The sequence below is a fragment of the Phocoena phocoena genome, chromosome 3 (genome assembly GCF_963924675.1).
Source record: "Phocoena phocoena chromosome 3, mPhoPho1.1, whole genome shotgun sequence".
NCBI lineage: Eukaryota > Metazoa > Chordata > Mammalia > Artiodactyla > Phocoenidae > Phocoena > Phocoena phocoena.
In genome coordinates, this window is record NC_089221.1 from 160,742,853 (window position 1) to 160,767,931 (window position 25,079).

A 25,079-nucleotide genomic window follows, 5' to 3' on the forward strand; every position below is an offset into this window, starting at 1 on the left:
TAAAAAAAGATTTTAAGAGACTTACTGTACACCAACAACTTGGATAATCTAGATGAATGGACAAGTTCTTAGAAACACAAAACCTACCAAGACTGAATCACAAGGAAATAACAAATCTGAATAGATCTCTAACAAGTAAGGAGATTGAATCAGCAATCAAAATCTTCCCAAAAAGGGAACCTCTGGATGTGATGGCTTCGCTGGTAAATTCTATCCAACATTTAAAGAACCCTTGTGCACTGTTGGTGGGAATGTAAAATGGTGCAACCACTGTGGAAAACAATACGGTGAATTCTCAAAAAATTAAACACAGAATTACCATATGATCCAGCAACTCCACTTCTGGGTATATACCCAAAAGAACTGAAAGCAGGGTCTCGAAGTGATATTTGCACATCCATATTCACAGAAGGATTATTCATAATAACCAAAAGGTGGAAGCAACCTAAGTGTCCACCAAAGGATGAATGCATACACGAAATGTGGTCCACCCATACGACGGAATGCTATTCAGGCTTAAAAAGAAAGCAAATTTTGATACATGCCACAACAAGGATGAACCATGAGGACACCATGCTAAGTGAAATGAGCCAGTCACAAAAGGACAAATACTATATGATTCCACTTACATGAGGTCCTTAGAGCAGTAAGGTTCATAGAGACAAAAAGTAGAAGAGTGGACGCTAGGGGGCTGAGGGGAGGGAGGATTGGGGAGTTAGTATTTCATGGGGACATAGTTTCAGTTTTGCAAGAGGAAAAGAGTTTTGGAGACGGAGGGTGGTGATGGCAGCACAACGATACGGATGCACTTATTACCACTGAACCGTACACCTAAAAATGGTTAAGGTGGTAAATTTTATGTTACGTGTATTTTACCAATTTTAAAAATTAGAAAAGAAAAAAAAAAAAAGAGCTGACGAGTCCTTGCCTGGGCCCAGCGAGAACCTCCTCCTTGGTCTCAGATCTGTACTCTCTGACTCATCCTTGCTCCAGCCAACAGAGGGAGAGAGACCGTCTCAAATCCCAAATGCCTCCCAGCAACCCTCTGTGGCTCTCCACACCCCCACCACAGACCACACGGCCGTCACACTCCCTGCCTCGTCCTCTTGGCCCCACCTGCCTCATCCCGACCATGTGAAAATCACCAGCCTCTCCCAAGCCCCAACTCTTGCCCATGCTGGTCCTGCCTCCTGGACCCCCTTCCCCCCTTCTTGTTTAACTATCCTGTGGGACCCAGCTTGGGCTCCACCTGCCCTGGGAAAGGGTCCCTCTACTTCCTCCCAAGCCCTGGGCCAAGCCCTCCATGAGAACACTGGCCCTACTGAAGCATGAAGCCTTTGGAGGCATAAAACATAAATTCTACACGTGAGGGGACCCTATCTGCCTTGTTCAAGGTGCCATCCCTGGCACCAAAAACACTACCCAGCACCCAAAACATCACCCAGCACACAGAAAATAGATACATTTTTACTCTCCGTACATCTCTGATGATGGACCGACAGCCCATCTTAAATCTGGACTCCCAGAACAAAATGCAGTAATCAGCTTCTGTTCTGACCAGCGGGGAAGACTGCCCATAATGAGGACACGCACATCCGTGAAAGCAGCCTGAGGAACCCCCAGCTGAGTGCTTGGCTCTGTGCTGAGCATGTACCACGGCATCTCATGCCAAGAAGGGGACCCCAGCTCAGCAGTCGGTCCGCCCGCTGGCCAATCCACTAGCCCCAGGGTCTGAACTTTCATGCCTAACTGGTTTCCCAGGGCAAGTCACCACTACCTTCTGACACTAAGCATTGAAAGAAAAAAGCCAACTGCATCTGGCAAGAATTTAGCACAGCACTGCTGCTTCAAGGCGAACTAAAAGAGAAAACAATGCAGAAAGGAAATGTGCTGAGAGAAGCAGCCTGTTTTGCGGGCAGGAGCCTGAGTCCCCTGAGGAGCGAGGAGGGGGTGGGTGGGTGGAACTGAGTTCATGTTCCAGGGAATTGTAATCATTTTAATGAGCTCGTTACATAAACAGAGCGGACAGAGTTACCCCAAGAGGGAGTTGTTAAGAAGCATGAAGCCCTCAAATTTCGTATTTCACAGGCAGATGTCTGAGGCTGCAGAGGGATTTGGGGCTGACTTCATAGCTTTGAGTTTTATGTGTTAGAAAAGGATGCCCAATGTCTTACTCAGATGTTGGTGTCAGATCTCCAGGCACACCGACGGGGAACCATCTTTCATGAGTGCCTCTGAGTCAGCCCACAAAGGCAGCAAAGGAAAGAAATCATACTTACCTGACGTTGAGACAGTGCCAAATCCATGTTTCAGGGAAGTAGGTCCTTTTCTTCTTCTCTGCTCTACGAAAATTTTTGTTTAAAAAAAAGAAATGATTAAAGTTTCACGGACATAACTTAATTCTGTTACCTGGCAGGTTAACATTCTACTTGATTAGCCTATAACATGTTAATTCTCTTACCCAGCAGCTTCATATTCTACGCGTTTTAATTCTCTGCCCTGGAAAGGTTAGTGTTCTACTCTAATAGGACATAATGTGTTAATTCTTTCACCTGGCAGGGTTAACATTCTACTTGATTAGGACTAGTACAAGCGAGGCATCAAAGGCTTGACAGAGGCTTCTTAAAACGACAGTGGTGCCTCGCATCCTGAATTTAGAAGGTAAGAAGGGCCACAGGGACCACCCCATGTCCTCTCCTTTGTTAATTTCCCTCCCTGGGTTTGCCATGTTTTTCTGCATCATTACATAGAGCTCTCCTATCCCCTCTCCCCCTTCCTCTGTGCTTTCATTTTTTTTTTTTTTTTAGTTTTTTTTAATTGAAGTATAGTTGACTTAGGGCATTGCGTTAGTTTAGTTTCTGAAGTACAGCAAAGTGATTCAGTTGTACGTATATACATTCTTTCATGTGATTTCATTCTTGGTTTATCCTCAGAAGCCTCACAGCCCACCTTCCTCAGGGGCTGTCCTATTCTTTTTTTTTTTTTTCTTTTTTACAGTCTTTATTGAATTTGTTACAATATTGCTTCTGTTTTATGTTTTGGTTTTTGGGCCCTGAGGCAGGTAGGATCTTTGCTCCCCAACCAGGGATTGAACCTGCACCCCCTGCACTGGAAGGCAAAGTCTTAACCACTGGACTGCCAAGGAAGTCCAGGGACTGTCCTATTCTTTGAAAAATAATATTAATAAGCCCTACTTGACATCTGGCAAAACTTCTCAAGATTAGAAACGCTCACATCTCTTTCAACCTGAGGTTACCTCTCCCAGGGATGAACCCTGAAATTAACCACAGACACATGTGCAAAGACAGACTACGGTGTGGCTCACTGCAGCACTGTGAGAAATAACAAACATCGTTTGGTTAATCAAATGACAGTACATTCACACCGTGGAATATTATGTGTCAGTGAAAAAGGGTGAGGTAAGTATATATGTACTGGTATGAAATGGCCTCTAAGGTTTATCGCTGACTTTAAAAAGGAAGGCACAGAACAGTATTATAGTATTCTCCCACGGCGTTTTTTTTTTTTTTTAAATCCTTGTGTATACACAGAAAATTTCTAGAAGGATATCTAAGGAATTATTGACCATTATTGCCTCTTAGAAGGGAGCGGAGGATCAGGAGGTGGGAGGGAGACTTCCATTTCATTATATACCCTTTCATACTCTTTGAAAAATAATTTAACCACATGCATATGGTTAAGAAAAATGTCCTTCAGAATAAGGATGCATTATCCAATTACAAAAAGGCACAAACATTTGCTTTTTAAGGCATTTCTTATGCCTTTCTGCATTGGGATTTACAATTCCCTTTGAGGTTTTGGGTTTCGAGGCTGCTTGCATATCCACTTCAGGCCAAGCTCTCAGGAGGCATGCACATGGGAGGTTCCAGGCTTCCAGAGTAGTGTCTGGCTGAAGGATGCTCAGGGGCCAATATTCCACCTCCTCACTCAACCACATCTCAGAAATGCCTTCGTGTGCGTCCAAAGTACCATAGGGGGAGCCTGGTCTGCCTATGCCCTGATGTGGAGTTTGGAAACGAGGACCCCTGTGGGCCTGTTAAACGTGTGACTTGGGCAGGAAGAACCTAGGGGATCCAGGTATCCAGAAACCACTGCAGAGGAGACTGGGGGGACTGGGAAGGTTCCCAATCTGGGCAGAGAGGGCTTGAAAGAAGAAGAGGGTTTTCATGGACAGGCCTGCCAGGGTGGGAGATCCTCTGGGCCACATCTGGCTCAGAACAAGGGCTAAGGAGTCTGGGTGCCACCCTCAAGGTCTCCAAAGAGACCCAGATGCTGGGGCACTGCTGACCACACTGACCCCATCCCTGGCCCACTTGGTTCTGTGCTTCTCATTTAATGAGTTGGTAGGAAAGGGTACATCCAAGGCCTGCCTCCCTTTTCCCAGCCTACACATCCCTAAATTCAGAGAGAGTGAAAAGGCAAGGTCTTCAAAACACCCTACCCCTCACCAAGCTGGCTGGAGTTGAGGAGTTAGTGGGAGAGGCAGAGAATGAAGAAGGTGGGAAAGAAGACAGGTGGGGGATGGGGGAGCAGAAGGGAGGGAACAAAGGGAAAGACAGGAGAGAACAGGAAACACTACCTTCTGTGAAACAAAGGTTTCCATGAGACCAGGGACAAAGCCACAAATCTAAGGGGGAGATGTGAACTCCTCTCTCTCAGTAATTCATAAGTTAGCAAACAAACAAAGAAACAAAATGAGCACGGATATGGAGGGTTTGGGCACCATCTACCATAGACTTGACCAAAAGTACGTATAGAGAATCCTATACCCAATGACAGGAGCTTGGACATTCTTTTCAAGTAGATATGAGCATTTACAAAAGCAGACCATATACCACATAGCCCGTCTCCAAAATAAAAACCAGATGATGGGTATCATACTGACTATGTTTGTTGACCATAGTGGATATCATACAGACCATGTTCTCTGGCCATTATGCACATCTGACACAAATTTATAAAACACATAAAATTATAATAATTTTAAAAATCACTTGAAAATTGAAAACACCTCTGGGTAAGTCACTTGCCACATCTGGGCAAATCAATTTTTCTGCTAGTAGGAATCTATTTGGAAGCCAGCAATAATGGAAACACTTCATAGCACAACTTGGGTGCAGCCAAAGCAACACTCTGAGGCTTAAACATTTGATTTAAAATAAGAAAGACTGAAAAGTAATTACTTGGTGTCTAACTCCAAAAGGTAAAGAGTTGGAGGGGAAGGGGGAAGAGACAGGAACAGAAGGAAGGAGGAAATGGTGGGAGGAAGGAGAAAGGGTAATAGAGAGAATTTTCTAAGCAGAGTCTCTGGGAGTGGGAGGATCAAGCCACAGTTTCCCACCCTGCCCCAATTTGTCTGTCCCTAGGCAGATCTGCTCCCCTGTTACACCTTCCTTCTCTTCTGCACCCCTAACCCCCAATTCCATGCACTTGGATGGGTCCAAGGACTAGGGGGAGCAGGACCAAAGTGCTCATTGCCCCAGCACACTAGACCATTGGTGAGTCTGGGCCCAAGGAGACACTGGGCAATGTCTGAAGACATTTTTGGTTGTCACAACTGGGGGTAGGGGCGGGGGGTTGCTGGCATCTGGTTGGTGGAGACCACGGATGCCACTCAACACCCTATAGTGCGTGGGACAGCCTCACTGCAGAAAATGATCCAGACCCAAATGTCAACAGTATGAGTTTAGACAACCCTACTCGAGGCAGTGACAATTACCTGGGGGGTTGTCTGGAGGACACTGCTGCCATCAGGCTCCCTGTGTGGGGCTGGAAGGCAGGGACAGCCTCATCAGTGTACAGGCCGCCGTCTTGCCGGTGGTTCAGGCTCACCAGGTCTGTCATCACCACCAGTCCTGTTTCCTAGGCAACAGATAATGCCCAGACCCATAGTGGGGAAGTGGACATTGTAGTCCCAGAGGTCACTGCCCCAACATCACGGCTGCGTAGCCCTGAGGGAGTCAGTCCTCTCTCCAGGCTTGGTGACACGGACTAAGGGGGTCATGGGACCCGGTAACCATCCAGGGCAGAGCAGAGGGGAGGCCAGCGCGTTTGTGGTCTAGGCACAAAAGGCCACATCTTGTATGATTCCATTTATATGAGACGTCCAAACCCACAGGCAGATCAGTGGTTGCCAGGTGCTGGGGGAGGGTGGGTGTGGAGTGACTGCTAATGGTGACAGGTCTCCTTTTGGGGTGATGGAAATGTTCTGGAACTAGACAGAGGTGCTGGTTTGCACAGCACTGTGAATGTACTAAATGCCACTGAATTGTTCACTTTAAAATGGGTTAATTTTCTGCTATGTGAATTTCACCTCTATTTAAAACAAATCAATTGGTGCAGTGCCTGATCCGGACCAAGAGCCAATGACTGTGGGCTGCAGTTATTACTGTTATAATATAGGGACTTCCCTGGTGGTCCAGTGGTTAAGACTTCACCTTCCAGTGTAGGGGGTGCGGGTTTGATCTCTGGTCGGGGAGGTAAGATCCCACGTGCCTCACGACCAAAACACATAAAACAGAAGCAGTTATAACAAATTCAATAAAGACTTCAAAAAAATGGTCCACATCAAAAGAATTCTTTAATAAAAAATGATATATATGTATATATATTGGTATATATATTTGATACAGCAAAATGTTAACTGTGGGATCCAAGTGGTGGATCCACAGGTGTTCGCTAATTTGTTCAACGTTTCTGTATGTTTGAAAATGTTCCATAATAAAAATGGGAGGAAAAGGATGCCTTTTATTTATTTTAATTTGTTTTGGCCATGCCGCAGGGCTTGCAGGACCTTAGTTCCCCGACCAGGGATTGAACCCAGGCACCAGCAGTGAAAGCACAGAGTCCTAACCACTGGACCACCAGAGGATTCCCAAGGATGCCTTTTAAATGATTTAAAACCTAGGATGAAAAGTGTTCTCGTGCATTTGAGTGGAGACCGCCAGCATGCTAAAGTAGGCTAGAATGACATTTGTGTGTGTTGCATCTCCAGCAGTGCCCTGGTCCCCGGAGCCAGGAAGGAAGGGGGACAGATTAGAGCTATAAATGTCAGCAAGGGACCTGAGAACACGGCACCTGCACCCATAGTGTAGGTTTTCCTTCCACCAAAGCACTTTCATCATCATTGCTCCAGAACAAGTTCAAGTTATCAATGGATACTCATTCTGCTCTCGTCCGTTTTGCAAACTGGGAGGGTCCACATATGAGCTTCCACTGGGGAGAATCAAAAAAGATTCTGCAATGCTAAAAGTTTGGAAACTTCCACCCCAACCCATCTCTGTATCCCGAGACCCTTTGTTTCTAAGGAAAAGGAGCTCAGAAGGGGGCGGTGGGGTCCAAGACCACCTCTCCTTACGGCAAAGGCAAACCCGGAGTCCTTGGTAACGCCCCAGGGCCACAGGAAGATGGAGGAGCGCCGGCGTCGTCGGGCCATCAGCCCAGCCCACCAGAAGGGTCCATCCTCCCTGGACACCCCAAAAGCATCAGAAACATCGTAATCTTCCAATTCCCGGAAAACCTACAAACAAAGGGGAGCAGGAACTGGTCAACTGAGGGTTTCTTTTCAACCCAATCCGGCCTGGCATGCTCCCATCTCAACCTCCTCTCACATGTATCACTTGGAACCAATCTTAGCAGACAGGAGTTGGTGGCATTAACCCATTTTTAAGATGGGAAGCATGGGGCTGAAGAGGTGGGACCCGGACAACGTGACATTGGATTTGACTCCAAGATCTTTTAACTGCACCCAAACAGCGACAAGGATGGGGTTTGCTGAGAATGAACCCAGTGAAGAGAGACAATCTGGATTTATACGGGGCTTTTCAGTTATTGGAAAGGAAGAGACGTCCGTGAGGATGCTGGAGCCCAGCGCCCAAGGGCCCCCGCTCACCTGGGTGGGAGTCAGCCGAAACCCAGACCTGAGCAAGTAGATGCTCTTGTCAACCGCAGCTACACACACGCAACTGCCCCTTGCAGCCCTGACCCGCAGATCGATGACTTCCCCGGGTTGGGTCTCATTTGCTGAATATGTCAGTGAAACCTGGACCCAAACACACAGCAGAAAACTCGGGAGCTTGACCAAACTCTCCAGACCCACCCACCCACCCACCCTCTCTGCCCTCCGAGAAGAGTCGGTCCTCGCCAGCTCAGCTGGGACCCTGGCTTTGCTGCATAGATGAGGAAAGGGATGGGAGGCTGAATGACCGGAACTAGGCTGGCGCAACTGGTACATTCTGTGCAGAAGATGGGCGGGGAGAAGAGAGGTGGGGAGGTGGGCGGTGACAGAGGACATGTTGCAGCCAGTTTTGGAGGGCGCAGGAAGAGGACGTGGGGGGTGGAGCCCGTTTGGGGGGACATGAGTGGTGTCCCTTAGGTCTGGAGCCCAGCAGGGACAGAGAACAGCTGACCACTTTTCCTGTGTGTAATGAATGCAATCCCCATCTGGGTGAGTTTTGGAGGATCTCCAGTAAAGACGCAACTTAGGATCCTGAAGGTAGGGCAACCCTTAAAAGTCCTGCCTGTCGTACTATGTGAAGTCTGAGTGGCAGCTGTGTGCGGTCTACCCCAGCCCCGACACCCTGGAGCCCTCAGCCCTGATGACTCTTGCCCATCGCCTCTCCTTCCCCCAGTTTGGTACCCGATGCTCTACCTGGTTTTCAAAGAAGGTCTCAACAGCAAACTGGAGGCTGTCAGCCACCCCTTCTCCATTCTCCCTGACGTAGAAGGCCAGCAGGCGGCCGAGGGGGACCATGCTGGGGGTCACGGTCAGCCGGAGAGAGGTCACGCACACATTGACCTCTGCTGCTGGGGCTGGAGAGGGCTCTTAGACAAGTCAAAGGTGGGGACAGACGTGAAAACTCAGCATCCCACAGTAGAACCACTGACGCCCCAGTTGCTCTGGGGGTTACATAGGGGGTAGCACGAAGAGATGGCAGCCCAGGGCTGGCCCAGGGCAACTACTCCATGGATACTCACACCCCCTGTTATTTCACCCAGAAGGGAAGATAAACCCAAGAGGATGTGGATGCACAATGTCCAAAGCACCATTCAGGCCGGTGGTTCTCAACCATGGCAATGCTGCTCCCCAGGGGACGTTTGGTAATTTGGGTTGTCACAACTTGGGGGTGTTACTGGCATCTAGTGGGTGGAGGCCAGGGATGCTATCCAACACCCTACAATGCACAGGACAGCCCCACAGAGAATAATCCGGCCCCAAACATCAGTAGTGTGGAGGATGAGAAAGTGACGTGGATGAGAGAGACCCTGTCTGACGTCCTGTCTGCCTGTCTGCCCGCCTTCCTATCCATCATCCATCTAACTATCCATCCATCCGTCCAATTATCCACCCATCCATCCATCTATGACTCTATCTAATCATCCATCTATCAATTTATCTATTGATGATTCTATCTATAAAGCTATCTCTTTATCCACCCACCTATCCATGACTCTATCCATCCATCAATTTATCTATTGATAATTCTATGAATCTGTCTCCCTATCTATCTATCTATCTATCTCAGTGATTCACACCCAGGAGTCACTTTTCCCCCTAGAGACATTGGTGATATCTGGAGACATTTTAGGTTGTCATACTGTGTGTAGGGGGGTTGCCCCTGGCATCTAGTGGGGGGAGATCAGGGATGTTGCTCAGCACCCTACAGTGCACAGCACAGGCCCCATCACAAAGAATATCCTGCAAGTGTCCACAGTCCTCAGTTAGGGGATCCTGCTTTAGGCAGAAGGGCTGTGAAGAGGAGGAGGCTGCGGAGACCCAGGGGAGGAGGTGGGTCTTGTGAGGAACATGTAGAGTCAAGGAGAGGGAAAAGAAGGACCCCTGAATGTGGAATCAGTCTGGGCAAAGGCAGAAGGGGCCTGGCAGATGGCAACCTGGCACATCATGGGCCTGTGCAGGGGCCCAGCCCATGGCAGGCTCAAGAGGAGCTGCCTCCAACAGCTGGTCACTGCCCAACCTCCTGGCCCCAACCCGGTCTTACCTGGAACATGTGCCCTCCACCCTGAGGCAGGCCCCCACTCCTGGCTGCACCCTGCCTACTCCTCCTTGCTGAGGCACCCACCCCAGTCTCAATGGTTCAGAAGGAATATAGGAAACTCCAGCCCGTGGCCTAGCTCACCTGTCTCGGAAAGGTGCATTAAGCGGATGTGTTTCTCCGGGGCTGCCCGCTTGCTTCTCTGCTGGGTGATGTGGGCAGGCTGCTGGCCCGAGAGCACAATGTTGCCCCTCGCAGCTACCTCATAGTACAGAGTGAAATTGCAGGGACACGTGGACTTCACTGGGAAATGGGCATCCTCCCCGACCTGTGGGAGACATGTAGCATGGGGAGCCATGCCTGGCACCCACAGCCCAACACCAATGCCACAGCCTACCCTAGGGAGAAGGCCACTGTGGGGCCACAGGGAGTCCAAGAAAGCTGAGGGAGGAGCACTAGCTTCAGAGCTGAGTGCTCAGCATCTGGTCCTGGCTGTGGCCACATCGCCATGGCAACCTCAGCTGATGCTCTGTAAATGGGGCTGTGCTGCAGATGGACCGTGATAAGGGTACGGAACCTCTCAGTGAGTGCAGTGTAGTAAGGATCTGAACCTAGCCTAAGAGAGGTCTGGCCTTCGTCCCCTGCTCCTGGAAGGTGATCTTTAAGGCCTTGAAATGTCCTGCCTGCCTGCTGAGTCTTTGTTTATCTGGGGTCTGGGGCCACACCAGATACTAACAATATAATTTATGGTAGGGACATTAGACCACACCATATCAGTTTGACCTCTGGAGGGGCTGAGACTAGGGTCGGCCAGGCAGGTGGTTAGCCATGTCTATGTGACTAACCTCCAATAAAAACCCTGGACACTGAGGCTCGGGTGAACACCCCTGGTTGGCAGTACACCATGCGTGTAGTCACACATTGTTGCCGGCAAAGCCACACTGTCCTTGACTCTGTGGGGGGAGGACAACTGGAAGTTCACATTCAGAACTCACCTGGCCCCTGCCTTATGATCCTCTTGCCTTGCCTGATTTTAATCTGTATCTTTCACTGTATTAAACTGTAACTGATTCTAACAGCTTTCAGTGATTCTGTGACTCCCTCTAGAGATTAAAGAAACTGAAAGTGGTTTGGTGACCCCCCCCCCAAATTCTGCAATTGATGGGGGATGGTCTTGGGGACTATTCCCTAACTTCACAGGCACCAGTGCAGGCAATGGGCTGGAACTTCTCATTGGATATACACTTGATGAGTTGGGTTCTATCACAATCCCCAAGTTTCCAGAGGGGGTTTGATCCCTTCCCAACATCAGTGAGTGGTGGGGACAGGATTCAAACCCCAAAGGGCTGAAGCCAGAGCCCCATGCTTAACCTCCAAGCTGCCCTCATTCCCTGTGTTACAGCTGAGGTCTCCCAGGTCCTGTGACCTCCCCAAGAGCTTGGAGTGTGACCATTTCCAACACTGATGTTACAGGCTGCATGAGAAGTCATCCTCTGGACTTTTGCCCCAGAGGTTCCCTCCTCTGCCCCATGTTTTACAATCCATGACTCTCCCCAAACATCTGGGCCACCCTGAATGCCCAGAGGAGGGTAATCTGAGGTGGTGAGTGGTGAGTATCATTCTCACTGTGGGTCCTTGGTCAAGTCATTTCACCTCTCTGATCCTCAGTTTCCCCATTTGTAAAATAAGGTTATATCTCCTGGACAGAAGGTCCTGAGGATCCAATGAAATGATGAATGTATCATTCTCAACACCACACCTGTTCACTGTGGGTGGTTAATAAATGTCATTCTACTTCCCACTGAAGACAAGAACCCACCCGTTTAAGGAGCTGACCCAAAGGTCCTCACTCCCACAGCCAAATTTGGGAAACTGGAGTAGCAGAAAGAAGAATGAACTCTTGAGTGTCAAGATCATGAAAGACAAGGAAAGACCAAGAAACCATCAGACTGGAGGACACAAAATGCAGTGTGAGATCCTGCATGGGATCCTGGACCAAAAAAAGCAGGTGCCTGGAAAAACTAGGGAAATGCAAATAAAGTCCGGGGTTTAGTTAATAGTCATGTCCAGTGCTGATGTCTTAGTTTTGACAAATGTGTCATGGTCTCATAAGATGGTAACATTAGGGGGAAGCCTAACGAAGTGCCAGTGGCCTTTTTTGTCCAAGTGCAAAAGCTGATCCTAAAATTCACACGGAAATGCAAAGGATCCAGGATAACCAAAACAATCTTGACAAAGAACAAGGTTGTGGGACTCACACTTGCCAATTTCAAAACTTACTACAAAGCTACAGTATCAAGACAGTGTGGTATTGGTATAAGGACAGACATATAGATCAATAGGATAGAACTGAGAGTCCAGAAATAAACATCTGTGGCAAATTGATTCTCATCAAGGGTGCCAAGACGTTTTGATGGGGAAAGAACAGTCTTTTCAACAGATGATTCTGGAACAACTGGATCTCCACATTCAAAGGAATGAAGTTGGACCCTACCTCACACCATATACAGAAGTTTACTCAAAATGGTTCAAAGACTTAAATGTAAGAGCTAAAACCATAAACTGTTAGGAGAAAACACAGGGGTAAACCTTCATGACCTTGGATTTGGCAATGGTTTCTTTGAGATATGGCACCAAAAGCACAAACAACCAAAGGAAAATAATAGATAAATTGGATTTCACCAAAATTAAAAACCTTTGTGGCATCAAAGGACACTATCAGGAAAGTGAAAAGACAACCCACAGAATGGCAGAAAATACTTCCAAGTCATATATCTGATAAGGGTCTAATGTCCAAAATATATAAAGTACCCTCACAAAAACAAAAAGACAAACAATTTAAAACACTAGGGAAAGAAAGCTGGATGAAGGATATGCAGGAACTCTCTGCCCTATATGAGCAACTCTTCTGTAAGTCTAAAGTTATTCCAAAATCTGAAATGAAAAAAGGAAGCATGGTGGTAACAGATTATAACACATTGAATAATCTTTTAGAAGTTCACAACTCCATAGGCACACTGAAAACAACAATAATACAGCAAAATTAATAGTGGGGCAAGTTCTTTTTTTACCAGCTAATAAATTTAGAAGGAATGTCAGAATCACGGTAAGTGCAGAAATCAGAATATCCATCATAAAGCCAATGTGATAACTGATTACAGCAAGAATCATCAAAGATGCCAAAGGCATTTGGTGAAAGGTTGCTGGGGCTCAGGACACTGTGGCAGGGACCTCAGAGTGTCACCCAGATTATTTATTAGCTTCACCTGCAGAGGGAAAGAGCTGGTAGGAACCAGACCCAGCTTCAGCAAGGGTGGGGCTGCCCAAATCTGTGTCTCCTGATGGCACTCAACAAAAGGAGTACGTACATAGTGGTTTTGCCAGAACCATGTTTTAACCTGAATCTCACTCATAATGTGGGATAATCTACAAGATCACAGGCTTGAATTCTTTACAGAAGTCATGGCAACGAAAAGGCAGGGAGACTGTTCTAGATCAAGAACGATTACGGACACAGGAAGAGCCAGATGCAACTTTTAAATTGATCCTGAGTAAAATCCATGCACGCATACACACATGCTCACACAGGTGAGCGCACACACATGTGCACATGTACAAGCATGCATCTGCAAGACATGCATGCACACACACATATGTGCAGGCATGCATGGGTGCGCACACACACCATATATAAACTATATCTCGAGGACACCTTTGAGAATCTGAATATTGCCTGTGAGTTAAACAATGTGATTGAGTTAATATAATTTTCTTAGATATAACAATGACCTTGCGGTCATGTTGAAGAATGTCCCTATTTTTAAAACACATCATGCTCAAGTATTTAAGAGTGAAGCATCATATCTGTAATTTACTTTCAAATACTGCAGTCAAAAAAGGGGGAGGGCTTCCCTGGTGGCGCAGTGGTTGAGAGTCCACCTGCCGATGCAGGGGACACGGGTTCCTACCCCGGTCCGGGAAGATCCCACGTGCCGCGGAGCGGCTGGGCCCGTGAGCCATGGCCGCTGAGCCTGCGCGTCCGGAGCCTGTGCTCCGCGACGGGAGAGGCCACAACAGTGAGAGGCCCGCGTACCGCAATAAATAAATAAATAAATAAATAAATAAGGTGGAAAGAAATAGATGGATAAATAGGTGAGTGGATGGATGGATGGGTAGATGGGTGGGGGAATGGGTGGTAGGTGGATGATGGGTGCATGGGTGGGTAGATGGGAAGATGGATGGATAGGTGGATGGGTGGGGGGGTGGGTAGATGGGTGGGTGGATGGGTGGATGGAGAGATAAATAGATGAGTGGATGGATGGGTGGATGGGTAGATGGATGGGTAGGTAGGTGAGTGGGTGGGTGGGTAGATGGGTGGGTAGATGGATGGAGGCAAAATATTAATTCATAAATCTAGGTGAAAAGCGTATGGTTATTTATTATACTTTTTTTTATTTCTCTCTAAATTTGCAAATATCCTCCTTATAACAACACCCAAACAAAAGTCTCTTTCTGTTCAAGATGTTGGGAAAAAAAAAAGGAAAGAGTGCAAATCTTTTTCTTCTCACGAACTAACCCCATGGCATCAGAGCAACCCTAAAATATTGGGGTGACAGTCCCATTTACAGAGCAGCTCCTCCCTGTACATCCCTTGGTGCTGGAGGGCCCCAACACAGAGCTGGGACTGCACCAGGCATGGCCACTCTTGCCTCAATGCCCTGAGGTCACACTCAGGGCCCCTCGATGACAGTCTGGGACGGGGAGAGCTGGCGCCTGCTGACCTAACTGAGGCAGGACAGAGGTGTCCCTCCAAGAAGAAATTCTGAGCAGCCCAGCCAAGTCCTCGCCTACGGGAACAGTGGTCCCAGCAGACATGACACAGGACTCCTTCCCACCCCCACAAGAAGGTGGCCAACCCCAGCATCCCTACGCAGCACAGATGGTGAAACAGTATTAAAACAAGAACAGGGTGTGTAGCCAAGCTGGGCATGATCTCACTGGAGTTTCTCATTCTCATAACCCCCACAGAGGGCCATTAAACCCAGGGAATAGGCAGCCCTGCCACCTCAGTTCCGCCAAGACGCATCCCAGGGGCCCCTCAGGTCTGGGCAGCACCCTCGGAGAGGGGATCTCAGAGGTTTACAGGGCTGGTAGGGCCTGGGAGTCCCGTTGGCAAGTGGTTTCCATTAGAGGCAATGCTGGCAAGCCTGCCACCACCCACGGCAGCCGGGCTCAGCCCTCAGAACATCAATTAGGGGAATTAACGGAGTGCTTTATAAAACATACATATACGTATACATCGTTTAAGAGGTGAGGGGACAAACAAACCGCAGTTGATCCAAACCGTATGCTGCAATGTAATTCGCCACGAAAATGAAAGGCCCTCTCCAGTCAGGAAAAGAATCGGAGGTAGTTCGATGCAAATTGCTAAATGAAAGAAGCCAATCTGGGGACTTCCCCGGTGGTCCAGTGGCTAAGACTCCGCACTTCCAATGCAGGGGGCCTGGGTTCAGTCCCTGGTCAGGGAACTAGATCCCACATGTCGCAACTAAAAAAGATTCCACGTGCCACAACGAAGATCCCGCAAGTGGCAACAAAGATCCCACGTGCTGCAACTAAGACCTGGCACAGGACTTCCCTGGTGGTGCAATGGTTAAGAATCCGCCTGCCGATGCAGGGGGCACAGGTTCAATCCCTGGTCCAGGAAGATCCCACACGCTGCAGGGCAATTAAGCCCATGTGCCACAACTACTGAGCCCACGTGCCACAACTATTGAAGCCCACGTGCCTAGAGCCCGTGCTCCACAACGAGAAGCCACCGCAATGAGAAGCACGGGCACCGCAATGAAGAGTAGCCCCCGCTCGTTACAACTAGAGAAAGCCCTCGTGCAGCAACGAACCCAACACAGCCAAAAAAAAAAAAAAATACCCACTGCAGCCAAATAAATAAATAAATATTTTTTAAAAAAGAAGAAGACAATCTGAAAAGTACATGCACTATATAATTCTGGCTCTATGACATTCCTGAAAAGGAAAAAGTATAAAGACAGTGAAAAGCTCAGCGTTTGCCAGGGGTTGGAGGGAGGGCGGGAGGAATAGGTAGAGCACAGTGGATTTTTCGGGAAGTGAAACGATCCTGTATGACATTGTAACGGTGGATACGTGACATTGTGCATTTGTCATAAAACGTGCACCACCAAGAGGGAACCCTGACATACACTGGGGACTTCAGTCCATAGTCACATATTAATAGCGGCTCATCAATTTTAACAGATGGTAATAATCAGGGAAACTGCGTGCAGGGGAAGTGGGTGTATGGGAAGTCTCCGTAGTTTCTGCTCAGTGTTTACGGATCCCTATTTCCACACACATCTTCACGCATCTTACTTAATTTGGATCATGGAATAACAGACTTGGGAAGAACTATAACGTGAGACCCAGCTCTGAGTTTGTCTCATCTTTGCACTCGGTGTGTCTGCAAGTGTCTGGTGGGTGACTTCCGGTGCCTTTGCACAAGAAACTCCAGACAGTGGGGAACCAGGGCCAATGGGACCCTGAGGGCAGGTGACATCACAGTAAACCCTGGCCTTGGCCTAAATGTCCATCATAAATGAATGACAGGAATTCATTCCATGGAATACTCCCCTTGCCGGAGGGATGGGGCTCCTGTGTCAGCATGAGTATTAACCCTGCTGGGGCACGTGCAGACTCCCTGGAGGCACATGCATGCTGCTCCTCGGGCCCCGTCCTGCTCCAGAAGGGCACACCTGAAAGCCTTACCTGCAGGGGGAGGGAGGGCGGCTGCAGCTGCAGGTAGCACTGGCTGGGGGAGTACCAGCTGCTGAGGGAGAGGTAGCTGGGCAGGTACTGGGCCCCCACGAGCTTTCCACCGAGGGCTGTCACCTTGGTCTAAAGAAGAGAGGGTATTTGATCAAGGCTTGGATGCTTGGTGTCGGAAGGGGGTCTTAATCAGGCCTATGTAATGAAACCCCAATAAAAACTGTGGACACTGAGGTGGGTGTGAGCATCCCTATTGCCTGTGCTCTGTGTGTAGTATCAGGAGGGTGATGTGTCCCGACTCCACGCTTCTGCCTGCCCTGCCCTGCCCTGCAACAAGATCTTCTCATGTTCCAATTTCCCTTTGGAGAACCTCTTCCCCAATTCTCAGAGTATGGGGTCCAGTGTGGCTAGCTTGTTCTTCCCCAGCTCCACGGGAAGCAAGTGTCCAAGGCTGGCCACAGGGTGTTGGGGGTTGGCTCAGGCAATGGCAGGTGGCCCACGTGGCCACTGAGAGACAGTTCCATCATGGGCATATTAGGGAAGCCCATGTCCTGGGCTTGCCAGCAGCTTCGGTGGCTTCTCGGAGGGTAAAACCTCCTTGGGAAGTGAGCACAGGGGAGATGGTGGTCAGGAGAGGGAGAAGCCGCGCTGGGCAGCATCCCCAGAGCTGTGGACGCTGCTCCCCCTGGAGTTCTCCATCCTCCCCCTTCATGCCCCGTTATATTACTTTTGCTCTTTTGGGAGTTTGAACCTGTTGCCTTCACTTGCTGCTGGAAAAGTGTGGCTAACACAAGAGAGTTGCCAGAAGTGGGGGCAAGAAGGGAGTAGTCTAAGACCTCTGTGTGATAAAGAACAAAGAAGCTGGGGACTTCCCTGGTGGCGCAGTGGTTAAGAATCCACCTGCCAGTGCAGGGGACACGGGTTCGAGCCCTGGTCTGGGAAGATCCCACATGCAGCGGAGCAACTAAGCCCATGCGCCACAACTACTGAGCCTGCGCTCTAGAGCCCACGAGCCACAGCTACTGAGGCCCGTATGCCTAGAGCCCGTGCTCCGCAACAAGAGAAGCCACCGCAGTGAGAAGCCCACACCTCAACGAAGAGTAGCCCCCGCTCACCACAACTAGAGAAAAGAAGCTGGCCCACCTTTATCTCAGTTACTGGCAGATAGCCTCTGAACCCCTAAAATTTCCCAAGTGATGCGGGTGTCTTTGTTATTCATGGTGGGTCCTGATAATATGAGCTAATGAGATAGTTCGGGATGGGGACAATCATGCCAGAAAGACCAATCATGGGATTAGAGGGTTGGGGCTTTGAGCCACATGATGTGGTATCAACTTGACCTCTAGGGAGGGGAGGCGACTAGAGACTGAGTTCAGTCATGGGGCCAATGATTAATCAATCAAGCCTATGTAGTGAAACCCCAATTAAAACGGTGGACACCAAAGTGGAAGTGTGCATCCCTATTGGCAGTGCTCTGTGTAGTGTCAGGAGGGTGATGTGTCCCAACTGCATGGGGACAGCACATGAAGCTACAACTTGGGGACCCTCCCAGCTCTCGTCCTATGCATGTGTGTCTCTCTCTTTGGTTGGTCCCAATTTGTATCATTTTGCTATAATAAAACTGTAATTGCAAAAAATACAAACTTCCAGTTATAAATTCAGTCCTGGGGATGTAATGTACAGCATGGGGTCTATAGTTAATAATATCGTATTGTACATTTGAGAAAGGTGCTAAAAGAATAGATCTTAGAGGTTCTCATCACAAGAAAAAAAAGTGTAACTGTGTATGGTAACTGGACATATTGCGGTGTCATTTCACAATATATACATACATTAAATCATTATGTTGAACACCTGAAATGAATATAATGCTACATGTCCACAGGTGCTGTAATTGTAAGGTAGTGGGGTAGCAGGAACCTCCAAATTTGTAGCCAGGTGGTAAAAAGTGTCGGTGGCCTGGGGATCCCTGGCTGTTAAAAATCTTTAAGGAGGGCTTCCCTGGTGGCGCAGTGGTTGAGAGTCCACCTGCTGATGCAGGGGACACGGGTTCCTACCCCGGTCCGGGAAGATCCCACGTGCCGCGGAGCGGCTGGGCCCGTGAGCCATGGCCATGGCCGCTGAGCCTGCACGTCCGGAGCCTGTGCTCCGCAACGGGAGAGGCCACAACAGTGAGAGGCCCGTGTACCGCAAAAAAAAAAAAAAAAGTCTTTAAGGACATGTCGCCCACAGGGGACATAGTGACCACAAGTGTCCTCGGCTCCCACCTACACATTTATTCTCAGCTACCTTCTGTCCCCACCATCCCAGTGTCCGTGGGGCCACCACGCCTACCACCAGCTATAGAGGTGAGGGCTGGGACATCCTCTTTACCACACCTGCTCCTCCCTCGCCGGACAAGGAGACACCAGGTCCTGCCAATTCTACCTCCACAGCTCCAGGCTCAGTGTCCTCTCCATCATCCCCTCCCGTCTGCCCACCTGTGGCCCCGCCCAGACATCCCCCACTATGGGCACTGGAGTGACAGACTGCCTTCTGGGTAAGCCCTGAGCACCCCTGTGAGGTGAGGGGAAGCCCCACTGGCTCCCTCCTCCATATCTTCTTGAAATGGCTTGGCTGGCTGGGCATTTGCAGGATCCAATTACGCTAGGACTCTGGGCCTCTGGGGCTGTGCATATGCTGTTCCACCTTCCTGGAAGCAGCCTGGCTGAACCTCCCCCTTGTCAGGAGTCCACCTGGGAAGATCCCCTCACAGAAGCCAGGCACCCTCATCTCTTCTCAGCCCCCGCCTCACTCTGGGGTGGCTGGGTTATCTGACTTACTATCAGCCTCCCCCATCAGACTTTGAACTCCCTCAGGGCAGGGGCAGGACCCAGGTCCACTGACCCAGTGCCCAAGCATGGCCTGGAGGAGGGGCCAAATCCATGCCTGCTGGCTGAATGACAAGGGTCTAGGTGACTCACCCACCTCCAGCCACACGTGCTGGGCTGACACAGGGATGGAGGGGATTTCAAACCCTACCAGCCCACCCCGGGACACAGACTCGGTGGTGTATATGTTGTCCTTCGGCGTCAGCTCTGCCCTGATCTGGACCGTCACCCCCTCAGCCGGGCTGCCGTCTGGGTAGGACAGCTCCACCTGGAAGGAGTCACCAATGATTCAACGTGGTTAGGGTGGCAACACTTCCCAAATGGATCTATAGATTCAACCCAATCACCCAGCAGACTCCCAGCCAGCTTCCTCTTAGCAATCAACAATCTAATGCTAAAATTCATACGGAATTGCAAGTGGCACCGAACAGCCAAAGCAATCCTGAAAAAGAACCAAGAACTCACACATCTCAATTTCAAAACGTACTACAAAGGTACAGTAATCAAGACACGTGGTACTGGTATAAGGACAGATATGCAGACCAGTGGAGTAGAAGAACTGAGAGTCCAGATATAAATCCACCCATCTATAGTCAATTGATTCAAAAAAATAAGATTAAAATATGGTGAGGGGGAATTCTCTGGCAGTCCAGTGGTTAGGACTCCACGCTTTCACTGCAGGGGGCATGGGTTCAATTCCTGCTCAGGGAACTAAGATCCTGCATGCCGAGTGGCACAGCAAAAAAAAAAAAAGAAAAGAAAAAGATTATAGTCAATTGATTTATGACAAGGGTGCCAAGACCATTCAATGGGGAAAGAACAATTCCTTCAAAAAGTGGTTCTGGGACAACTGGATCTCCACATGCAGAAGAATGCAGTTGAACCCCTACCTCACACCATATACCAAAATTAACTCAAAATGGATCAGAGACCTAAATGTAATGGCTAGAACTACAAAACACTTCGAAGATAACGTAGGGGAAAACTTTTATGACCTTAGACTTGGCAAAGAAGTCACAAGGCACAAATCACCCCATGCCAGCCATTCTCCTGGTGCCATAGCCAGGTAGGAATGGGGCGGGCAATGCCACGGACCATGCCACGTGACTCTCAGACCTCACTCATTCAGGCAGGTAGAAAAGGCAGTCAGAATGAGGGGTTCAGATATTGTGAAGAAATATGGTCAGTGGTTCCTGAAGGACCCTGGAGCACCCCTCAACTGTGTAGGTTATCTGGTGATGGGGTGACCAGCTTCAGCTCCGTTCTTTAAGGCAGACAGTAGAAAATTTCTTAGATGCAGGTGAAATGCTCCCCTTTCACTGAATGGACAGCTCCAAGCCCCTTCTTCATACACCATCTGACCCTGCACATGGTGCCTTAGCTTCTACTCAAGCTGGTACCCTCAAAGCCAGGGGCACACAAGCCATGTCTCTGTGTGTGGGACAGTGGGAGCTGAGATCTCATCACGGAGGAGAAAAGAGAGGTCCCAGAGCAGAGCAGGAGAAGCAGGACACAGCATGAGGACAGACCGCTAGGATCCTGTGGGTGACCCATGGAACATAAAAGGGGACAGGGGTGTGGGTGCTGGGCAGAGGCAGGGGTTAGAGGGCATGGCCAGCTTCCCCCTGAGGTGATGCTAGGCTCCACTGGCCTTGACTCCCCCAGCTGCAATTGAAACACAGATGCCCCAGTTCAGCAATTAGGATAAGGATCTCGAATTTCTAGTCACCTCAAACTTTACTGTGTAGAAAAAATGGTGTGGTGGGTGGGAGGGAGATGGGGGCTTGTTCAAAATGCTGTTCCCCACAGGGGATCTGAATCAGTCTGTCTCAGGGACGGGGATCTGACTTTTAGGGACTTAGCTATTAAGTCATCCAGAGATAACGTCAACCCAGTTAAGGAAGGTGATTTAATAAGTGGATACGTTTGGTAGTGTATATGGGAAGGAGATGCAAGGGAGGAGATATGGGGATATATGTATATGTATAGCTGACTCACTTTGTTATAAGGCAGAAACTAACACACAATTGTAAAGCAATTATACTCCAATAAAGATGTTAAAAAAAAATAATAAGTGGATACGTAGCATCATGGTTTAACGCTCTAGGTACGGGAATGTCTAACTATGTGGATTAAAGTAAACCATGCTTTTAGGTGGAGCAGAATGTCCAGTGTCCCCTGCCCTGAGTACCAGCTCTCATCACACTCAGCAAAGCAGTCCCTTGATCCCAAGAGGGCAAAAGTTCTGCTGGCACAATCAAACGACGTAGTATTCAGCCAAGTCACGGCTGTGGGGCGCGCGGCATGCACTGCAGTGGTTACACAGTGGTCCTTGGGCAGGAGCTGGGCTGGGAGGCAGCGCAGAACCTGTGACCTTGACGGCCCCTGCTGGGCACCATGCCCAGGGCTTACCTTCCCCACATAGGACAGACCCGGCTTAAACTGCTTCCTGGTGTCCTTGGAGTACCGGACATCCACCAGCTGTCTCTGGACGGGGGTGGAGTCATCAAAAGCCACCTGTTGGCTCCCGTCCGTGCTGGTCACCATGGCCCAGATGCTGACGGTGCCCCGGAAGTGCTCAGGGACATCGGCCAGGATCATGTCCTTCACGCAGATGTTGAAGTCCTGGGAGCCGTGGATCTGGAGGCGGGAAACACACAGGTCATGCTCGCCGGGAGCTGGAGTGGCTTTGAGAGACGACTCGCAAGCGCAGAGCTCGAGTAGGTGACTCTGGGGACTTCCCTGGCGGTCCAACGGTTAAGACTGCATGCTCCCAATCTGGGGGGCCCAGGTTCGATCCCTGGTCAGAGAACCAGATCCCACATGCCGCAACAAAGATCCTGCGTGCCGCAACTAAGACCAGGCGCAGCCAAATAAATAAATATTAAAAAAAAAAAAAAGTAGGTGGCTCTGGTGGCTTGGAGGCCCAGGGGGACACTCGGTGACCCACCCAACCTATGCCGTGAGTCACTGCGTGGGGACTGAATCCCTGGCTGGACATGCATTATGTCCCAGGAGGAAGGGAGTCAGCTCCTTGGGCAGAAGGTGAGACAACCCCTCGGGCCAGACTGCAGGCAGGGACTTGAACCTGGTCAGCCACACTGGAGCACTGGCTCGCCTCCCACGCCCGGGGTACAGAACTCCCTCAATCAACCCCTATCTCAGGACCTGGAGGCAGAGGCTGGCAAATAATCCACATCCACAAACAGCTGTGGAGTGAATTACTCAGTAAAGGAGAAAATTAAGGCAAGAGCCACCAGGGGCAGCCTCCAGGGACAATGGCTAGGATACCGAGGGCACCAACACCAGGCACGAAAGAGGTGAGGGGCCAGGGTGTCTACTCCACAGAAGAGAAGCCTCAGGGACAGAGAGCGGGGACACATCCCAGGTGGCAAAGGGATGAAGACATAGCTTCGGGTGGAAATGGGAAGGAGGTGGCGCTGACAGGGTTTAATGCCTACAGGGGCACCGAATCTCCAAAATGTGTGTGTATGTTACATAGTAGCACACTCACAACTTAATGTTAAGTTGAAAAAGAAAAACAAAAACCAGCTTATAAAACTGGACACGCACGGGAACGTGAAATCATGCAGCCACTTTGGAAAACAGTCTGGGAGCTCTTCAAACAACTAAACAGAGAGACACCACTGAGAGACTGAATATACAAATGGACCAGGGCCAGATAATACAGAAAAAAAGAGAACTCGGACCCACACTCTGCAGGCACCAGCAAGGAAGCCAACCCATTACAGTCGGCTCTCCGTATTCGCGGCTCCGCATTTGCGGATTCAACCCACTTCAAAGAGTTTCAATCTGGGATCCTGGGATGCAGAAGCCTCAGACATGGAAGGGCCAACTGTATCTATAAGTCAGACTTGTAAGAAGTCAGACCCCTATCTCAATAGCAACCAAACCATAACCCCCGTCACAACAAGCCCCAAATGGCCAGGACCAGATTCATAACTGACAATTTTTCTGATTTTGGCTCCCACTTCCATCTTAGGACCAATTGGAAAGAGCCAAATGTGCACCCCCTCATCAATCACTTTGGATGCCTGTTTCTAGTTACCCGCCCATGACTTTCTGCACACCAATAGCCTCCCATCACGGCACACTGGAAGCCTTCCCTTTCTTTCACTATAAAGCCTTCCCACTTCTCCACCTGCCTTTGAGTCTCTGCCAAACACAGGTGATGGTGGCTAGCTCCCTTGCTGCAAGCTTCGAATAGATAGCCTTTGCTTGTTCTTGTTTGGGCGGTCTTCATTTAATTGCATACCATACAACCCAGGGATTCCAAATGCAAGAGAAATGAAAACATCTGGCCACACAAAAACTTGTACGTGAATGTTCATAGCATCATCCAGAATAGCCGAAAAGCAGAAACACCTCAAATGTCCGTCAGCTAATGAAAGGATAAACAAAATGTGGTCCAACCATGCAGCGGAATATTACTCAGCCATAAAAAAGGATGAAGTACCTACACACGGTACAATGTGGATGAACCTTGAAAGCATCAGGCTGAGTGAAAGAAACCAGACACAAAAGGTCACATGGTACATGATTCCATTTATATGAAATGTCCAGAAATCCACAGAGACAAAGCATGTAAGTAAGTGGTTGCCAGGGGCTGGAGATGCAAACAGGGCTTAACTGCAAAAGGATGCGAGAGATTGGCGGGGGTGGGGGGACGGTTAGCAGAAATATTCTAAAACTGTATGGTGGTGGTTGTACAACTCTGTAATATACTAAAAACTACTGATTCGTACATTCTATATGGGGATTTGAATTATATGATATGTGAATTATGTCTCAAGAAAACTTTTTTTTAACTTTACACACAACATCCTAAGAGGAAACACATCAAAATACCAATAGTGGCTGTGTCTGCCTATCAGAGGACAAGTCGACTTTATTACTTCTTTTTTATATGTTCTAGCCTCTATGTTCAGCCTGCAGGAATTTTATCATCGGAATATCCCCACCAGCTAAAGTGTTTTGGAAAGCAAAATAAAACGGACGATCACAGAGATGAAGCTGGTGGGAAGGGACCCACCGAGTGGGTCGGGGTTCCTGCTCCTCACCTTGGTGGTCCTAAGGATGGGGCGCCCCACCTCCTGGCTGTAGTACCCCACGCCATTTACAGTCATGTTGATGGTTAAAGTCCCTGAGACAGGTTTCCCAAAGGTATACCTGGAACGAAAGGACAAAGGGTAGTAAGTTTCACAAGCAGGAGATGCCCAGGGGACAGCGGAGGAGGGGTCAGTTTCAGGAAGGCCAGGCCCCGCAAGATGTGATCAGTGGTACAGTGGCTAACCCAGGGATGCTTCCCATCCTACACTCCACCTTACAGCCCTCCCTGTAGCCCTGAGTAAGGACAGATCACATCAGGGCCCTGTGATCCTCTGCACCAAGCCTC

General features: G+C 49.1%; 1 protein-coding gene across 1 annotated transcript in view; it reads right to left on the minus strand.

The window, feature by feature from the left end:
- Positions 1–25,079, minus strand: part of CPAMD8 (C3 and PZP like alpha-2-macroglobulin domain containing 8) — a 99,249-nt gene that overhangs the window by 55,714 nt on the left and 18,456 nt on the right. Inside the window, exons 10-19 of the mRNA XM_065873781.1 lie at positions 24,745–24,853; positions 22,076–22,303; positions 19,761–19,931; positions 16,794–16,922; positions 10,158–10,341; positions 8,672–8,844; positions 7,913–8,062; positions 7,379–7,540; positions 5,741–5,883; positions 2,280–2,342 (exon numbers count right to left, since the gene is read on the minus strand). Coding sequence (XP_065729853.1) covers positions 2,280–2,342; positions 5,741–5,883; positions 7,379–7,540; positions 7,913–8,062; positions 8,672–8,844; positions 10,158–10,341; positions 16,794–16,922; positions 19,761–19,931; positions 22,076–22,303; positions 24,745–24,853 — 1,512 coding nt within the window. The remainder of the gene's footprint in view (positions 1–2,279; positions 2,343–5,740; positions 5,884–7,378; positions 7,541–7,912; positions 8,063–8,671; positions 8,845–10,157; positions 10,342–16,793; positions 16,923–19,760; positions 19,932–22,075; positions 22,304–24,744; positions 24,854–25,079) is intronic.